This window comes from Rhyacophila brunnea, unplaced genomic scaffold (assembly GCF_057557595.1).
Source record: "Rhyacophila brunnea isolate RB1 unplaced genomic scaffold, BYU_Rbru_1.0 scaffold_6, whole genome shotgun sequence".
NCBI classification, from domain to species: Eukaryota; Metazoa; Arthropoda; class Insecta; order Trichoptera; family Rhyacophilidae; genus Rhyacophila; species Rhyacophila brunnea.
Genome location: NW_028233276.1, coordinates 18,588,983 through 18,608,416, shown reverse-complemented (window position 1 = coordinate 18,608,416; position 19,434 = coordinate 18,588,983). Strand labels below are relative to the sequence as shown.

The following is a 19,434-nucleotide window of genomic DNA, read 5'->3' as shown; positions in this document are numbered from 1 at the left end:
GCTGTTGGTTTATTTCTATACACTTTACTTATATTACTAAATTATATAGTTATTTCTCGTTGTTTTTATTTTTAAAGTAACAACTGTCACTCTTACGTTTAATCGTTTTTTTACGTAATGAATTGCAAATGGCCGACAATAATAAATTCGTTGCCTAGGCAACGGAGCAATTCTACTATCAAACTTGTGTTTGTATACAGCTGACTGATTCGCACCTAGCTTCATACTGTCGCGCACTTTCGTAATATCTCAATTTCACTCTCTACCAAACGCCCCAAAAGAAGTATAACTTCAAAAAATCATCAATTTTTGTATTTTGGTATAATTTAATATTTTTTAACTGGTTTGAACTGTTTGGAAACTATTTTAGAAATTCTCTGGCGAATCGGCTATTACGTAATTTGCGTCAAAGAAAATCGTGTACATAAAATGTAGTTTATGTGTAGTGATTTCTTAGTGTCTGGTAAGGACGAAAGCGAATGCTATTGGACATTGGACTGAACATGTCACTCGGCTAATCGATTATTCCCCGATAAATACCGTCCAATTGTGAAAGACAGCGGCAGAAAAAACGTTTGAGTACTCACGCCCCGCCGAACGCTATCCACTCAGGCTGTACACTAAGTAATTCCAACGCGTCACTCTGCAATCTATCAATCCAGCAGAGTGCATGGTCTTCCTGTAAGATTTGCCAAACGAATTGATTGGGTTTCAGAAGGACCGTGAGGAGTGGAATATACCAATGAATTTCCGTGAGCGTAGACAGGGAAGCAACAAGGGATGAGGTGCCGGACTGGAGTTTTGTTGAATGCATAAAAACAGAAGTGGACAATAATTTTCAGATAAAAATTCAGTGAAAATACAGTTATTCAGAACCACTGGTTTACTAAACGTCTTTCAAAAGAATATTAGTAAACAAAGCATGTTTTTTTAAACTTTCGAAAATGTCAAAGAAACTGTGCTGAAATAATTATCAAAAACACGCATTAGGGCCAATGATTCCCAAACTGACAGCCGCGAAATATTTTAGTACCTACGTACCTGCGTGAAAATCTGTACCCTTATTTTTTTTTTGCTCCACATAATTAATATCACACCCACGACGGCCGTGCGGCTTAAGCGTTGGCCTTTGGCGTCGTGGGTCCCATGTTCGAATCCTGGATCTGGCAAGTACACATATTGTTTTTCAATTTGTCTACGAGCCAGAGTATGGACCTAATAGGTTGAGCAAGTGGCTGACATCCATTTCTCGTAAAAAACAAAATCTGTTAATACAAACATTCACTCTGTGGAGGGCCATATGATCCTATTGGGATCGGACATGGTCAAAAAATAAAAAAGAAATAAAAAGAAAATCTGCGAGTTAGATGTTTGTGTCAATATTATTTTTAGTCTTATGTTCTGTATAATCAAGTGTGTAAGGCAATTAAATATTAGCGCGCCCCAACTATACCTATTCTAAACTATACAAAAAACCAGTGTAACGTTCCCATATTATACTAAATTTTAAGAGTAAAAAGGGGAAACGGAAATTGTGTTGTTAAATTATGGGAAAAATGAATATTCATAAATGATAAAAAGTTTTTATTTCTAATTATTAGAGTGGTGATAATTTCTTAACATAAAGGTTTTAAAGAAAATCGTAAAGTTGACATTAGCGCTTTCCGAAGACAGCGGATTGTCTAGGAACCAACTTAGCAGTATGACACTAAGAGATACGAGGGTGGGTCAATAAGTCCTTAGAAAAGCCGACAGGTGGCGCGACTAGTACTGTAAGCGGTTTGTTTTCATGCAGCGGCACTACCGATTCAGTATGCTGCGAAGTTTCAATCAGATTGGTCGGGTTGTTGTTTTTTATTTTCGTACATTTAAAAAAAAAATTTGCTTGTTTACAAAAATGGAGAAAATTGAGTTTAGAGCTGTTATTAAACATTTTAATATAAAAGGGTTAACAGCAAAGGAAATAAAAAATGAGTTGGATTTAGTTCACGGCATATCTGCTCCTTCACTTGCAACTATTTATAACTGGTTAAATGAATTTAAACGTGGTCGTACATCAACAAAGGATGAACCACGCTCAGGACGTCCTGTAGAGGTGACTACACCAGAAATGATCAATAAAATCCACGATATGGTGTTAAGTGACCGAAGATTAAAGTTGAGTGAGATAATTGAGGTTACAGGGATCTCAAAAGGTAGCGTCATTTCTATTTTACATGACAAATTGGGCATGAAAAAAGTTTCTGCAAGATGGGTGCCGCGTTTGCTCACAGTCGACAATAAACGCAATAGGGTGGTGGCCTCTAAAGCCCTGTTGTCGCTCATGCAACGCAATCCGGATAAATTTTTTCGTCGCTTTGTGACTGTAGATGAAACATGGATACACCACCGTCCCGAGACGAAAGAACAGTCAAAGCAGTGGATTGCGAAATGCGAACCATGTCCAAAGAAGGCAAAAACCGTAAAATCAGCTGGTAAGGTTATGGCTACTGTATTTTGGGATACACGTGGAATTATTTTCGTTGACTATTTGGAAAAAGGAAAAACAATAACAGGGGATTATTATGCATCTTTATTGGACCAGCTAAAAAACGAAATTGAAGAAAAACGGCCTCATTTAAGCAGGAAAAAAATCCTCTTTCATCAGGACAATGCCCGTGTTCACACGTCATGTTTACGATCAATGGCTAAAATTGAAGAATTGAAGTTCGAATTGGTCGACCACCCACCGTATTCGCCAGATTTAGCCCCCCCCAGTGACTTTTTCCTTTTCCCAAACTTAAAAAAATGGCTAAGTGGACAACGTTTTTTTTCAAATGAAGAAGTCATCGATCGGACAAATGCTTATTTTGAGGACCTTCCGAAAACTTATTTTTCTGACGGTTTAAAAAAAATTGAGAAACGTCTAACCAAATGTATTGAGCTCCAAGGAGATTATGTTGAGAAATAAAAAAAAATACAAAAATAAAAACTGTTTTAATGCTTTTTTCTAAGGAATTATTGACCCACCCTCGTACCTTCATCGATCCCAGCTGATGTTGAAGAAGAAGATCCAATTTCAACTCTTATTAGTCGTTAAAATGAATTGAACGCGCAGTAAGTCATTGTGACAGTTTATTGCATACAGTTAGATCGGGGCAATGAAATGCGTGCAGCGGCAATGCAATTCAATTGAATAGTAGCCGTGAATGCGTCGACGCACTCTCAGTCGGGATGCACTTTTTGGAATTGTGTTTAACAAACAAGCGCTCGATCCATATCCGCTTTTCTAGCTGCGATGCGACTTGCGACCACTTCATTTCCTATCGGGCCAACAGTGGCGTGCCGGTAAAGCTACATTTCGGGAGATACATCGTATTAATATTGCTTGCAATGGTATTATCGGTCAATCAAATTACACCAAATCAGTAAGTATGCATACCTACAATCTTTCAATTAATTAATAAATAATAACAAATCAATTCAGTGATGGTTTCTACATTTTTTATAATCACATAAAGTAGATCGGCCAAATAGCATGGTGTGCACCGTGCAAAGCTCATTTCTTCCCTCCCCTAAAAGTAGGCGTTTGCCGGCCGTATTCATAATTACGTATCGGCCTGGTATATTGACGTTCATTTTTTTTTTTTACATTTTAATTTATTACAGTTTTAAAACAAAACAAAGATATGATAGCAGTGTAGAAGGTTTGAAGTTAAACACATACCTACTGATTTGTTCTATAGAAAAATCGATGTGTTTAAAATTAAAGAACTACTCGTAAGCTATAAAATATTAAAAAGATATTAACTGCACATTCCATTTCTTCTTCTTCTTCGACCAGCACGCCCCTTAGTTGTTGTTGCATATTATGGACTCTGTAAGAATCCCTGTCACCAGAAAAAATATTAAACTATATTTCAATGATAAAAATAATAATAAAATATTATATAGGTATTGTGTAATAAAGATGGAAGCCTTCAACGAACGGTAATTTTATAACTGTAAGCTGTTTATCTTTATATTTAACACCTACGTATCTATGTACCTACATACCTATTGTTTATTATTATTATTTTTAACACTACAATATGCCATGCGGCCCAGTGAGAATAGTCTAGTGAGAAGTATTGAGTAGTAGAATTGCGACAGATCACATAAACACGTATCCAGACTTCGAGAAAAATACATGCATGTATTATGATGACCTTACGCGCTTGGACTACGATTGGGTAATTTAACAAATTTTCAATCATGTGTATTGAATTGCGTGTTTTGTAATTCCGCTTCTAGGTGTCTCTTCTAACACTACGACTATATTAATTATTATCACTTCAATTCGCCCTAAGACTCGTTTTGTACCTAGTTAGCACTTTTTTGGAAAATCGTAGGCACGACGCTGATTCTAATAATGGTAGGCCGATACAAATACCTACATTAAATCAGTCTGTCAACGGACGCATTGCCAATAATACCTCAATGGCTACTTACTGTGTTTTGTTTACAGTTTTAATTACCGGTGTTTAGCTACTCAAAAGTTAAGCAAACTTAAAAATCGATCACCTACAAGTCGTGAATTGTAATTCGTCTTTTTCGTAACAAAAATTATCTTAGGCTGTATAACGGAATTTATTTTTCGCAAGTTTAATAGTGTATATTTAGGTAATATTATAATCATAGCCAATTGTGTATTATTAGTCAGTAAATAGGTAGGTAAAAAAATATTTCAATCTGTCTGTTTACTTTTGTACTTCAAAATGATTGTCTATGAAATTTTAAATTTGGATTTTGAATGATGCCTATATATTGCACAAAAATTATTTATGATTATGCGTGAAATTTTAAATTAATTTCTTAGAGTTTACCATGAAATTAATAATAACTAAACTTTGTGAGCCGCAGGTTGGTATCTATGTGACAATTAATCTTTACAGTGTATCAATATAAATACTTATATTGTTATAGGTATTATTATACTGTTATATTATGATAAGTAGGACTTACTAAATTAACGCTTTTTAAGCTGTGCATTATAAAAAGTGATTTTTATCATTATTAATATTACGACATAATAAACGCATGCGAGCGCAGTGTGATAGTGGCAACGACGATTTTATTTGACGCAGACGACGCAAACGATTCGTCAGATTATTTAAAAAGGGGGTCTCGACCTCAACCAGTCATTAAATTTTACTAAAATCTTAAATGTCATTTTAATGTGATCAGTCAGTGTGTAGGGGCTTTGCGTCACAAAATGCACCACTGGGTGGTGGCAGAAAGTTGTGGGTCACTGCTTCAGATTCCACGGTAAATTCTAATGGAGATATTTTTTTTTCTGTCTGTGTTTGATCCAAAGCTGAGACTCGCTTATTTGAGCGAATGGATTACAATCTCTCCTTGTTCAATCTGTTGAAATAGTCTCCAAGGCACGTATTCTCCGTTTTGGAGCGGAAAATATAATTTTATTACAAATAATTATAAGAATTTTATTTTTTTTTACACTTAAATTGCTTATTTATACATATGAAGTAGGTATTCTTTTTTTGTCTCTAATAGTAAATCCAATCTCACAGAAGAGTTGTCTGATACGTACGTTGTGATATACGTAATTTTAAATGTAAATTAATGGTCATGTGTCAATATGTCATTGTACCTATGTGAAATAGTTAAGAAATTCAGAGTATTTCGAAGGAAAATATTTCAATATTTTATGGAAATGGTGGAAATGCAAATGGTGGACATGGTGCGCCATAATTCCAATTGCACAATTTACGTAAATACAGACAACTTCATGTCAACATTTTTGGTGGGTACATATTTTGTTTGTGTCATAATTCATAATATTTAAATAAAAAAAACGTATATGAATATTGTAACGTGGATATGACCAAGAAAAACTATGACCATCAAAATGCGATAAAAGTAAACTTTTTTGATTGTGCGGAATAGAAAGTTTTATAGAACTAATCGTGTGTTTGATGTATCAAAATTGACTTAAGTACCTATAGCAAAAATATTACGCAATTACAACATTTGGAGGAAAAATCCGAGAGCGATTTTTTAGTACAATTCAGTTTCCTATTTCATTTTGACGTAAATTCAAGTACAATGATATAAAGCCGATTTGCGCTGCCCCAGTGAAAAAGAACAATTTTAATTTATGAAACAGAGTGTAAATTATAAATTAAAAACTAAGTAGATACCCACGAGACAAATCGTGAATGGTTTGTCAACAGAGTGTCGTTTGTTACGTTACGATATCGCCGGTAATTATTTGCAACGCGAAAGTATTTTATTTTTGTGGAAGTTGCAGTTTTTTGGGCAAATTTAATACCAAGTGCTCACCCATTGTAAATTTTTAATTTTTTGGTACAGAAATGCAATTAGTGCCTATCTGTCATGAAGTTAACACTTCGCCGGTCGTTTATTCATTTTGTAAATTGTACTGAAAAATCATTTTAAAAAAAGTTTTAGAGATTCGATCGTACTTCAAATTTTAAAATGGTTTAAATAGTTTTCAATTGATTACTGGCAATTGTTGTATCTATCATTATTTGTTGTAGATAGTAAAAGTTAACAGCTTTCGAGTACAAAATATTGAGTGAAATAAAACACAATATAAAATTCAGTGATTCGCAATCTTTTTTGTTTGACGGAATCCTTGAAGCATTTTATAAAATCTCGGCTAATCTATCTGGTGCGTAGTCGACTAGATAGATAATTTATAAAAAAAAACGTGTAAAGCAGTGATATGCCTAGGAAAAATGCCGGCCCTTGATGTCTTTTATGTACGTTTTATTATTTCTTCGTTACTATTTTACTTTAGCAATGTGATACACACGTCTTGTATAATTTATGCACTGATGTGTTATTAGCGCCGCAGGGGAAAAAAAAGAATCCCCGTAAGATCTACTCAAATGTTGTATTTTTCTCATTCTTGCCTTCATTTTCCGGGATAGTCCATTGAAACACATTTAACAATGTTCAAAACAATCCAATACTTCAATCGGTATTACGTTAATTAACAAAGCTATCTAAAAACTTCTGTCTTTAAAAATAAGTTATTTACAATAAACATTTTGCCTGATCCACCACAAAGGTTTCAACTTATACTTTTTCCGAAAGTTTTTGAGAAATTTCGCGGAACTCAGGTTCGGAATCAGTGATATGTATTATACCAATCACTTTAATGGTGTTAAATAAATTGTAAATTTTTGGTCACATCATAAAATCCACTTAGTTATGTGGAATAAATAAGTATTATAATATTGTGTTTTATTTTAATTTTACACAGTCTATCTGTACTTAATACACGTACTTACTTTTATAACGATGGCTATAATTTAATATACTGTGTTCTATATTAATTAATATAGTGCTAGTTAACACGGTGCCAACAATATTGTTATCAAAATCTAAAATATTATTTAACCGTGGATCTACAAGTTATTTTCTTATTATTTCCCGTATAATATTTTGATCTTGAATATCTGTGGTCTTTGGTGCAAAACTCATATGTTTAAATTGCGATAGTTTGAAATTTTAATTTCTCCATGTAGACCGGAAAAAATTGCGTTGGTAAATTATATAAAACTAACAATAATATACCATCATTATATATTTAAATTGTTTGTTTTGACCAAATAAAAGAGTTTAGAGATCTCTGTAGCTATAACAACCACGTATGATAATATTTGACCAAAAGTCTATCTAGTATCACCATAAACAATTTTGTTATTTGTCTTAAATTATTTTTGTATATTTTCTGCATGCTGCATTAGTATAATAAATACATATGCAATTAGATTTAAAAGTTACAGGTAGATCAGATAGGTGGGTACCTACTTCGTATTTAATATTTAATTAATATGTAGTTATGAAAATATTACTTATTCAACTTGTAAACAGAGTCTAGGACGATTCGACGCCTGGACAACTGGGCGCCATGCATTCGAAATTGAAATTAGAAAATAAATATGTAGACGGTCGTGAATTATAGGTAGTTTAAAAATATTTATTTAATATTATTATTTATGTTTCAATAATTATTATTTAATACTTTGTGAGAGTTGAAATATGCACACGTTTTTATTCGACAGTTTGTACATAATAATATGTATATCTACATGAAAATGGTAAAGACGTCAAAAACAATACAAACATAATTATTTTATACCCAGTGTAATCAACTTTTTTATAATAAAATAAGACAAATAGGTATAAATATTAATATTCTCCGTGATTTTTTATTGCAAAATAGTCTACATATGAATCGAAGACGGTGAAATAATATTAAAAAAGAAATGACTACAATTGGTGAAAACTTTAATGTCTTAAGGTTCGTTTACAGTTATTGAATGTTGAAAAGAAACTCGCAACCAGGACGCTTTCGGCAGTTCGTTTTTTGTGATTATAATTTCTCATTTCCATTCTGTGATAAGACGAAGAATTACTTAGTGAAAACAAAATGGGACGAAAATCTCAAAGGAGTGTGGAGCGACGTCAGAGGTCTTCCAGCGAGGGGAGAGACAGGGACTCGTCTCGCCCCAGGCACTCTCGTTCCCGCTCTAGAACCAGGGTAAATACTAATTTCCACATACCTACTGAGTACTAAATACTAACATTCTAATGATGCATCTCTACCAGTGACGTCCTGAAGCAAATAATTACCACCCCGCATAATGTCATATTGAATTTAAAAATATTTATATTTAATGTTTTTTGATACTTATTGAAGAAGTAGAGTGACACTGCACTTCGCCGTAAACTGTGCATTATCTGGCTACCACGGAATAAGCAATTCATTTGATGGTATTTGCGTTTCAAATAGGATGATATGTCTTTTTGCCTCTATCCAAAAAATACATTTAATATGTCCCAAAAATATTTTTTCATTTATCAACGCATCATAAAAGGATGTAGACTATGTAGACCAGGGGTAGTCAACCTTTTTATACCTACCGCCCACTTTTTAAAATCTCTATTAGTAGTAGAATTTTATGCCCACAGTAATGGTGATTTATAATGTAGGGTAAGTAACTTTTAGTTTTTAAGTAGTTTTTAAAACCTCTATCGTCCACCATGAAAGCTGGAACGCCCACTATTGGGCGGTAGAAACCAGGTTGATTACCCCTGACTGTAGATGATACGCTTCATAACTTTGCACTCCTGTTCTAGGATGAAAATGATGTGATATATTCTAAAAATATTTTTTTACGTATATTATATACTATATAGGTATTTATTTATTACAACATAATATAATAATACAAATGAATATCATTATTTGATCTAATTTTATGCGAGGTAATCAGGCAAAGAGGTGTATCAGTGTAGTAAAAAGTGCAAAGTTATAATACTTATATACTCTAGCTCGGAAAAGCCACAATACAGAAGTACCTACATATTAGGGTATCGTATCAATTAAATATAATATTATAATATTCACAATCATGTTTTTTTTACCATAATCACAGGATGTATGTAAGTATATATTATTGTATCTGTATTTATGTGATTTAATTTTTCAAAAAAAAATGAACACATACCTACTGTAAAATGAAAATTATCGTCCATTATTCACTCTCTCTACTGACGAATTTAATGAAAACTGCTAGGAAGGGAAGAATTAAAAAGAAACATACATTTTCTCACGCGATTTTGTTGATCTTTGGATCTACGAGGCAAATACGTCATCGTAGCGTAGTAAATCAATTTACGTTTTCTTTATATTCCTCCAAAAGAAGTTGCCATTCGTAACCTTGAGACGCACGTGACTGTTTTTTTGTGGTAACAAAACGAGAAAAAACGATATTATTGAGGAAAATAGTGGCTACGTTAGATTGTCGATTGCCATATTTGATATAATAATAATACACAAGCAATTATGTTGGTATTTTTCGTATTCTGAGCTGTGGCTTTTTGTAACTAAAGGAGTGGTGGTAGAGTGGAGAGAAAAATCTGACAAGAATTATTGTTAAAGAAGCGCTTATTCTACTACACTAGGTCATAATTATTTTTCTTTTTAATGTGGTTCATCTGCAATAATTATTAATGATGACAACATCAGTACCGCCCTTAAGAATCTTAGAATGCTGACTCCTTTTATTATTAGTTTCAAATTATCTGTATCTACTGACATATTATATAAATTTATTTTCAGCTATTTTAAACAGACACCGAATATTTTAAATTTACATACACACAATCTACTAAAAATTAGAGCATTTCCATTTAACCTATTCTCACACGGTGTTGGTTTTAGGTACGTGGAGGTCTGTGGTGCTGACGTGTTTAGAGATACCCGTGTGATACACCACCACAACAATATGTATTTACAATACAGCAACGGTTGTGTTGTCAAGATTTTTATGCTTCGATACTTTTTTAAACTTTCCAATGAAGCGACCGAATCGTCTGCTTCTTGAAAAAGCGCCATTGCTTTGAAAAGTTGTAATGCATGTGTTTTCTATTCCGCCCTTTATTATGTGCCGCAGCTATGCAACGCATCACCTGCCTACACACCACATTAGATCACTGTGCTTAGAACATGTGATTTTGTGTTTGTAACTGTGGTTTTATTTGAATAGATTTCAATGATGCCAATTTCAATTATGAAGATAACTGAAGATTGATATATTTTATTACTTAAGTACATTGCTCTCGTTTTAGAACAATGTAATTATTATTAAAAAGTAGTTTAATATTATTATATACATTTATTTTTTTCAATTAAGTACATTCTTTACATACTGATGAGTGATCACATACATGATTGTAGTAAACCTAATTAAAAAATAGCTCACTAGAAGTAATTTTATTGTAATTTCGATTGCGCATTCAACGCACGCGTAAAACGCATTCGTATTTTGTCGTTGAGCTTCTGCGTGTGCGTAGTCCGCATAATCGGAAACCAGCCCGTATGAAAAGGGTTGCATTTTTTACGCGTAGAGCGTATAAACGAAATCAGACCTTGATTTATAAATTTAGGTTTAATTGGTGAAGTAACTCGGTAACATTTTGTTTATCATTTCTTGTACTACACTACACTATTATTGTAAGTAGTAGTTACCTACATTCCTACATACGTTATCTAGATTGGACATTTGACACTGGAAAACGCCGTAGGTCATTTGGTTTGTTTTATATGGCAAGATTGTGTCCGCGTTTGACCACAAACAAGTGATTTTATCGTCAAAGCTTCTGCAAATAACTGACTGCTTTGTTGAATATTCTATAGAGCTTTTCCAAGGAAAGTACGTTTTGCCGAGCACAGTTTTGGCGAAAATATAATTATTATAAGTACGTTGCAAATAAATGTCTAGTTAGAATTAATTATCAGATAGGTACATTTTCGCTACGACTGTCAACCTTTTTTGACAGACGACACACTGGACTTAAAAAAGCCGACGAGTATAATACTATTATTTACATTAATATATTGACATTCCTTTTAGTGTGATTTAATTCAGTTGTTTTGTTTTCTCCCACGTTGGTCGACTATTTTGATTGACAATGGACCGTTGCACAGGGACAAAACGCATTTAATTGATATTATTGCGGTGTTCACCAAAGTTGAGATATAACTGAGAATCTCATAATAAATCGAATATCAACCGAGTGTGCATCTGAGGTTACGAATATTACGATACATTAAAAATAAAGGTAACTTTATGCCCAACATGCCTCAATGGCTTTGAAGCTTGGATGGTGACCAAGTATCCAGAAACTCTGAAAGAAGTAAGTGCTTTGCCAAATCTATGGTTTTGATAATAACCAATTTATATGAAAGCGCCAATATAATATTTAGCTCTTGCTCATGTACCTACAATTAACCATATTTTGAAAGAGAACAGTTATTTATTTCGGCACGTTGTCTTTTAGCCTGGTTGCACAAAGGAAATCGTCTCCACTGGGGAGGGGATATCATCATAAATCAAAACCTTAAGACATTTTAAATCCATTAGAATTTAAATTCAAATAATACTCAAATAAAATAGTAAAAAACTTCTATTATAATTAAAATTAAAATTCCATCAAGTACCGGCTGATAGTATTAATTACGAGACATTTTGTTATTATTTCTACCTGCACCCCATGCCGAGTGAAATTGGTGACACGCGATAAGCATAATAATAAATGTTGTACCAAAATTATCCCACCGACGCTATGCGTGGCAGTATATTAACTTACGTGTGTTTTGTAATTACGTCAAAATCACATCGACAAATTCGACGTGTCGCAGCCTAGGTCGAAACGAGTTTCTATGTGCGACCAGGCTTAGATTTATTTTTTGGTCAAAACCCCACTGTTGTCCTTTATTTTGCCCTTTGCCATTTGAAGTATAATACCTACAATAGATTTTAGAATTCGTTGACAGTAACGAAAACACGTCTTAATAGGATTTCAAATATGCATGTAAGTATTTAGAAATGAATTTATATTATATATTATGTACCTAGACTTATGTAAGTATTGATACGTTTTTCTTGTGAAGAATACGCATCACAATTAAACGGATTTTACCAGTAGTTGTAATTTTAAATACATTTATATTTATGTTTTCATATTAAGTGGGTGTTCACCTGTATCTCTCATTGTTCGTGTACAATAACAAACATAGCGCTTGTATGTTTTTTTCACCTGAGTTATTGTGTCAGTGTCAGATCGTTCTGGTTGCATAATGTATAATATAGATGCACATTTGCATTGTTCACCACAGTTGTTTATTTTATCTGTTTTGAACAAAAAACACATTTTTACTCATGTAAAAATGCAAATAACTCATTTAAGTGATTGTTCGTACTTTCACAATGTCTAAGTACAAGTCCAAGTACCTAGTCTTACTTGTTACTTGTATACTATGAAGGAACAGCGCATTTAAATGATTATTAACAGTACAATACATAATTGATTATTATGCTTTGCTAATATAGAGGTATATTCATTGTATTCGCGTAGTTACTGTTTTATAGTTTTCATGAACATTCCGCGCTCAGCTGTATGAAGAAAAACTACAGTGGCCACAAAATTACAAAGAGTTGCAACGCGCAAACGAAATTTGATAGGAGGATCATCGGTTGGACCGAAACAAATATGTTGTGTAAACAAACAAACGTAAAAACCTCTATAGATACATATTTATTATGTTTTATATATTAATATTTACACTAACTTCATCATTATTAAGGGGACTGTTCAATCCAATCATTCAATGCGCGGGGAAGTATTACAAAAAACTCTCTTAAAATGTCAAAGTGTCAAAGAGTATACCCATATATGGTTGTGTCCAATCAATTATATTAGGTATATTATGTAGAGTGGAGTAAAGTGTATGTAGAAATTCAACTGTTGGAACTTTTTTCACAAATGATTTTTTACTGAAGATAACATTTATTAATTTTTGGATTAATAGTTGGAAATTTTAAAATCACCGATTATTTCGGTGTACAGATTATGACATCAAATTCTTTTTAAAAAATATTTCCAAGTTGGTTCCACAATTGCAAAAAAATAACTAACCTGTGATATGAGGAAAAATCTCATCCCAAATAAAAATGTTACTACTCCAATTTTAAAAATAAAGTATTGTATTAATTGGTTAACAACATATTTATATTATTAAAGTTATCACAATTTTGAAATGATAGTTCCCACTAAAAATGTCTCGTATTCAGTTTACCCGAATCTGCTCACCCTACACGTAAGTGGTTATTTTATATTATACCCAATTACTATAGGTACATTTCATTATTTGGCATTGCTAAACCAAACCGTGGTAACCTAAGCTTTGTGTAGTTGGTCCCCTGACATTCCCATGTAAAATAATATTACGCTTACCAAAGAGGTTATAAAGTGTACACATTCTCGCCCCCAAATACAACTGATTCAGGCTGGTTGTAGTATGTGATCGTTTCTTCTATTCATAATGCCTTTAGTAGGGCATGCCAAAGGCTGCTCTTTGACAGCTCCAACGTCGTTTTCGTCCGGTCTGTCTACGGTCGACTCCAGCCAAAACCATCAGTTTTATAAGATGTTCTGTTGACCAAACCACTCTATACTAATTTACAATATATAGGTACGGCTATAGTTGGGTATTTCCCGAGAAAATCTCAATCTCGAGATTCGGGATTCCCCGAAATGATGAAATTTTGAATTCTCGAGATTCGGGATTTCCAAAAAATAATTCTCGAGATATCGGAGACACTATTTATAAAAATAGAATTTGAAAAAACACAGACTGTCAATCGCTGTGTCTGACAATCGCGTACGCTTTTGAGACACAAAATTCCCTGATGTTGCAAACATTGCGCTCATTTTGAGTCGACGTTGGCTTAATTGTGTTAAATGCCCCGATCAGTCTTCGAACGTTTTGTGTTTCTGTCTAATTTTTTCATATAGAAAATCGTTTTTTCAATGAATATTTAATAATAAAGAAATCCCGAATCCCGAGAAAAGATTCTCGAGATCCGGGATTTTCCGAAATGTTAAAAATTTCAATTCTCGAGAATTCCCGTCGGGAAATTCCCGAAACCCAACTCTAGGTACGGCCCTATCTCGTACATGAAATATCTACATGAATGGAAAATAAACCTACATATTTATCACATGAGTATATTTTTTAGTAAGTATTATTAATTTCAGGTAATTCTATACAATTGGAATGAGAGGCGTTTCTTATCAGGACGTTATCATACCCAATTAGGGGCATCTGGTCATTGTTGTATTTCTGTGTCAATCATTGCGTCCATTGAATTAGCATGGTTATATTTTCAAAATATGATTATTGACTTATTATTGATTATCCTCGAACACAATGCTGTAACATGTTTGCAGTAAGTAAATGAAGTTTTTCGGTTGAATATTTCGTTCAAATGGTATTACCAGTTTACAACAATCTTCATTACCATATTGACGTTTACCATTTATTACATTCGAAGAATAAACAACAACTAGCTCTACGATCGAAATTCAAAGCTTCGTGCCCCGGCCCGAATGTAGTTGGTACTGGGTTAGCGGTTAGCCCTATAATAGTACCTAGGTACCTCAATGGCGAAGGGTGGAGGTAGGCTGTTAAGATCCGCCATAAATGCTCCACACTGTACTTTGTCAGTCATACGTTTTTGTTTACATTGAAAAAAGACTACAATTTACAGATGGTGTTGGTTAGATTTTAAAATTCAATTAAACCCTGCAAAAACTAAGCCATATTAGATAATAGTCAAAAAATACTCGTCTATCTATAAAATATCTACAATTATGCTATGAAATATCTAGATAGAATAATAGTTTTATCTATTATAGTTTGGTTTAGGCAGGGCTTAATGAATTTAAAAAAATGAACTAACAATATGTGTAATAAATGTATTCTTAATCCAACGAAAACAAATAAGTATTATGTAATGAAAAAGTGTGCACAATTTTGTCGTATCGCCCAAAATATATCAAAACTATTGTGGTTTGGTTTAGGCAGGGTTTAAACGATTTTTAAAAACTAACCAATAACATAGGTAAATTATTGTAGTCTTAGTTCAATAAAAACAGATACGTATGACTAACAAAGTTTAATGTGCACTTTTTATGACGGATCTTGACAGCCTACCTCCACCCTTCGCTACTTACCTAAATCTAGTTCTGGCTATGGATGTTGGTTCAACTCCTATTCAATACATACCTATTTATTTGTACAATTTTATTCTTTCTAAGGTTGTTCCAAAATATCGTCTCTGTTCTGGAAGAACACACTAACTGGAGAATACTAGTTTTGAGTAATTTGACTTTGAAGTTGTTAAAATGTTTGAAATGGTCTATCATGTGAGTTTATTAAGTAATTGTAAAAAGGACGACTTTAAAATAAAGACTGTTTATTTATTAAGAAGGTTTCCAGACGGTAAAGTTTGAAATAAGGAACATTTTGGTATAACTAACTCAATATGTAATTTTTTCGAATTAGTGTCTTCTGCCAGAACAGTGACGATATTATGTATTTACTCGTAAATTCACGTCATTTATTTCTGTATAATGTCATGCTTATATAACTTATATTATTGAAAATATAACAGTAGGTTAAAAGACATCACAATCCATTATGCCGGATTTCTTTGACCAGTTGTACCTGTGTGACAACTGACAGCCCGCTACTCTTTGGACAAAAATTATGCATAGGTATGTAAATGGGTACCGATATAATCGTTTTTACTTTCAAAAAGTCGTGATATGAACGAAACTCACGTAATGCTCACCTACTTACAATCTGTATAACGACTCATTAGATACGATAGCCGTCGTTTACTACCGATCTGCTTCATTCTGCAGGTAAACTACGACTACACCGACTTTACGAGACCGACCAGGAAATATTAACGTCACCGCATCACGTTTGCTCACGTAAATTTATCAAATTCAATTTGATATCGGCGAATAAGTGCATGCCGGTGAGATGGTCCGCGAGCCGGGCTTCGCTACCGCTTCATACTTCGGCCGGTCGAACCTTCGGTGGGAGAATGTAACCTGTGACGCAGGGGAGGTGAAGCCGCAATTCGGAGACTATTTTTGAAACCACATAAATGTAAAACGAAAATAAAAAGAAAAGAATATTAAAATAACACATACAATCATATATGTATGTAATAATATTGTTTTATTCTGTCGGCCCGTCTCCAGCTGTGCTGCCAGCAGTGGCGAAGGGCGGAGGTGCGCTGTAAAATCCGACATAAATAGTGCAGACTAAACTTGGTCAGTCAAACGAATGTGTTTTTATTGAACTAATACTACAATGTGTAGATAATGTTTGTTAGTTTTTAAAATTCAATTAAACCCTGCCTATTCCAAGCCATAGTAGAATATAATAGTCAAAGAATATTCGTGTCGGCAGGGCTTAAGGCGATACTTCAGTGAAACGGCAAATGATTTTCAACTATAGGCGCGACGAAATTTTGGACTCGCTGGCATTCGGAGAGTGAACGTCGAGGTGTCAATACGTCAATATGTTTCGTGATGGTGACGGGGGTATTAATTCTTAAATCGTGTTAAGATGACTAAAAACGTTACCCATTTACTTGAAAAAGAAAACATGTCAATGAATATATTATTATTGTTACTAATAGAACAATAAACAGAATATTAAATGGACGCATGTTGGATTTATATGACAAATTATATTTCGTTTGGCATGCGTCATTCGCACCCGCGACCCGCAATCCGCGCATCGCCTAGCCACGATCTTTTTAGACCATGCCTCAACTGAGGTATAGCCTTAATGAATTTAAAAAAATAACCAACACTATCTGTAATAAGTATTCTTAATTCAACGAAAACAAATACCTACATACGAATGAAAAAGTGTGCACTATTTTGTCGGATCGCCCATAGCATACCTAAATTATAATGGTTTGGTTTAGACGGGGTTTAATTGAGTTTTAAAAAACTAACCAGCACCATCTGCAAATTGTATTATTAGTTCAATGAAAACAAATAAGTATACAAAGTTTAGTGTGCACTATTTATGTCGAATCTTAACAGCTTACCTGCACCCTGCGCCACTGACCGCCAGTGATGTTTACTGAGAAAGTGCATGACGTGGTATGTACTTTAAAGTGAATCATACGTTACAATAATATTATGTCTTCGACGTTTTGACTAATTCTTAAAAATATTACCACTTTTGTGCTAATATAATGGGTGGTAACGTGTCCGATAAGTCGAAGGTCTCGGGTTCTAATCCCAGGTCTGGTCAAATTAACATGTTGTGTCAATGTATGTTTGGACCAGAGGATAAACCTGATGGATTGAGCAAGTGTCTAACATACATTTCTCGTAAAAAATCTGTTATAAATCTCTTGAGGCCGCCAAGATCCACAACAGTTTGTGGAACCAACGAGAAAATAATATATTATATGGATAGTGGTGAATTCTGTATATCATGCATGTCGAATACGTCGGCCGCGACCAACCGGTCCATCCATATGAGTTGAGTTATAAAAATTGTAAAGTTAAAGTAAAAAGTGTGTATTTCTGTATTCCGTACTGTATTTAGTTGTAATATAATCATATCGACTTTTGAAAGGAAAAAGGGCGTAAACCCTCTGTTTTTTCAAAATAGGTTTTATTTCATAATAACGTTGTCCACTACTAAATACACATTGTGTCCAAAGGATGTAAGCTGCAAATGACAATGGGAAAGCTTGGCAGATCACTAAATGTTTTTGTACTGGATAATAGAGTACAGCCTATTTGAAATTGCCCGTTGTATATCAATGGTAGACATGTAACGGGTAAATAACTATATCTGATCTTATTTTTTTCACTCACTTGTATTGAATACATCTGATCTTTGAAATCACTGAACCATAGATACAACGGCAAGAATGTTGATCCCTTTTCACAACGAAATCCATGCAAGTGATCCTTGCACGCGAGTCCGCCTTCCAAAACACCTGCCAAAGATTATCTTGTACCTCGTCAACGACACACCCGCACTTTGCTCTTCTCGTTCTACGCCACGGACAGATCGTGCTGTTGGAGTGAGACGAAGATATCGGCGAGTCTGGTATGCGACTTATCGTCGGTCTCGGCTCTCACGAGTACATGGACAGAACAAAAATCTCCTTGCTTCTTGGCCGAGATGTGTTTCTTAATGTATTTCTTCAGCGTCCTTTGCCTTTGGACTCGCCAAATACACGCCGTCCATTTTAAATAACACAACAACAACGAAACATTAAAAAACAGTATGTAAATTCAATACACCTGTTGGAATATTTCTTCTGTGACGAGTTATAAAAGTATTGCCGGTGTTCTGTGATGTGATTTCTTTGTGATTCGTATTTCGAATTATACTTCGTTATCGGCGCGCTGTCAAAAACTACTCGTATAATGTTTTTGGCAACGGTTTTTTGAAACTTTTTTCAGTGATTCAAATCCGTTCAATGTGTCACGTATATGAATTTTCATATATTGAGTCACATGTTACATTGTTGTGGCGTTATAATTTTTCCTGCTAAGCTAAATCAGCGAAATCTGCGACTGCTGGCGCATTATTTTTAGTTGTTTTTCTGTCTGTGGTACATAACCACAACCACCGTGGTGTGTGTTGAGTTTATTGTTTTTTGTGCAAAGTTGGATTTGTTCACCAGAGGACGAGGGTATGCGCTGATCCAATGAACATGGCAGCCGCTGGTGCCACGCTGGTGGCAAACCAGGTAAGGTTATTCATCCCTTGACCACAGCTCTACAACTTACGATTCTACTTTGATTTTAATTCTTAAAATTGTTTATCACGATTGTTCTTTATTTGAAATTTAGTGAGTTTAGTATTATCGAAATGACAGTTGAGAAATGATTTGGCGCGTAAACCTGTTCTGTTATCTGTACCATTATCACAGCTATACTATCTTTATCACTTACTAATCATCTCATCATCATCAACAAGAGCAGGCATGCTATGTATTATTATTATAT

General features: G+C 34.0%; 1 protein-coding gene across 5 annotated transcripts in view; it reads left to right on the top strand.

Annotated features, from left to right (window-relative positions):
• The window catches only part of pyd (zonula occludens-like protein polychaetoid), a 210,948-nt gene that overhangs the window by 109,424 nt on the left and 82,090 nt on the right, over positions 1-19,434 (top strand). Inside the window, exon 1 of one of the 5 annotated variants that reach the window (XM_085957310.1) lies at positions 18,559-19,175. The exons of the other annotated variants lie outside the window; for them this stretch is intronic. Within the exon in view, the coding sequence (XP_085813436.1) occupies positions 19,134-19,175 (42 nt within the window). The 5' untranslated portion in view covers positions 18,559-19,133. Of the gene's footprint in view, positions 1-18,558; positions 19,176-19,434 lie in introns of those variants that run through there. 5 annotated transcript variants of the gene reach the window in all.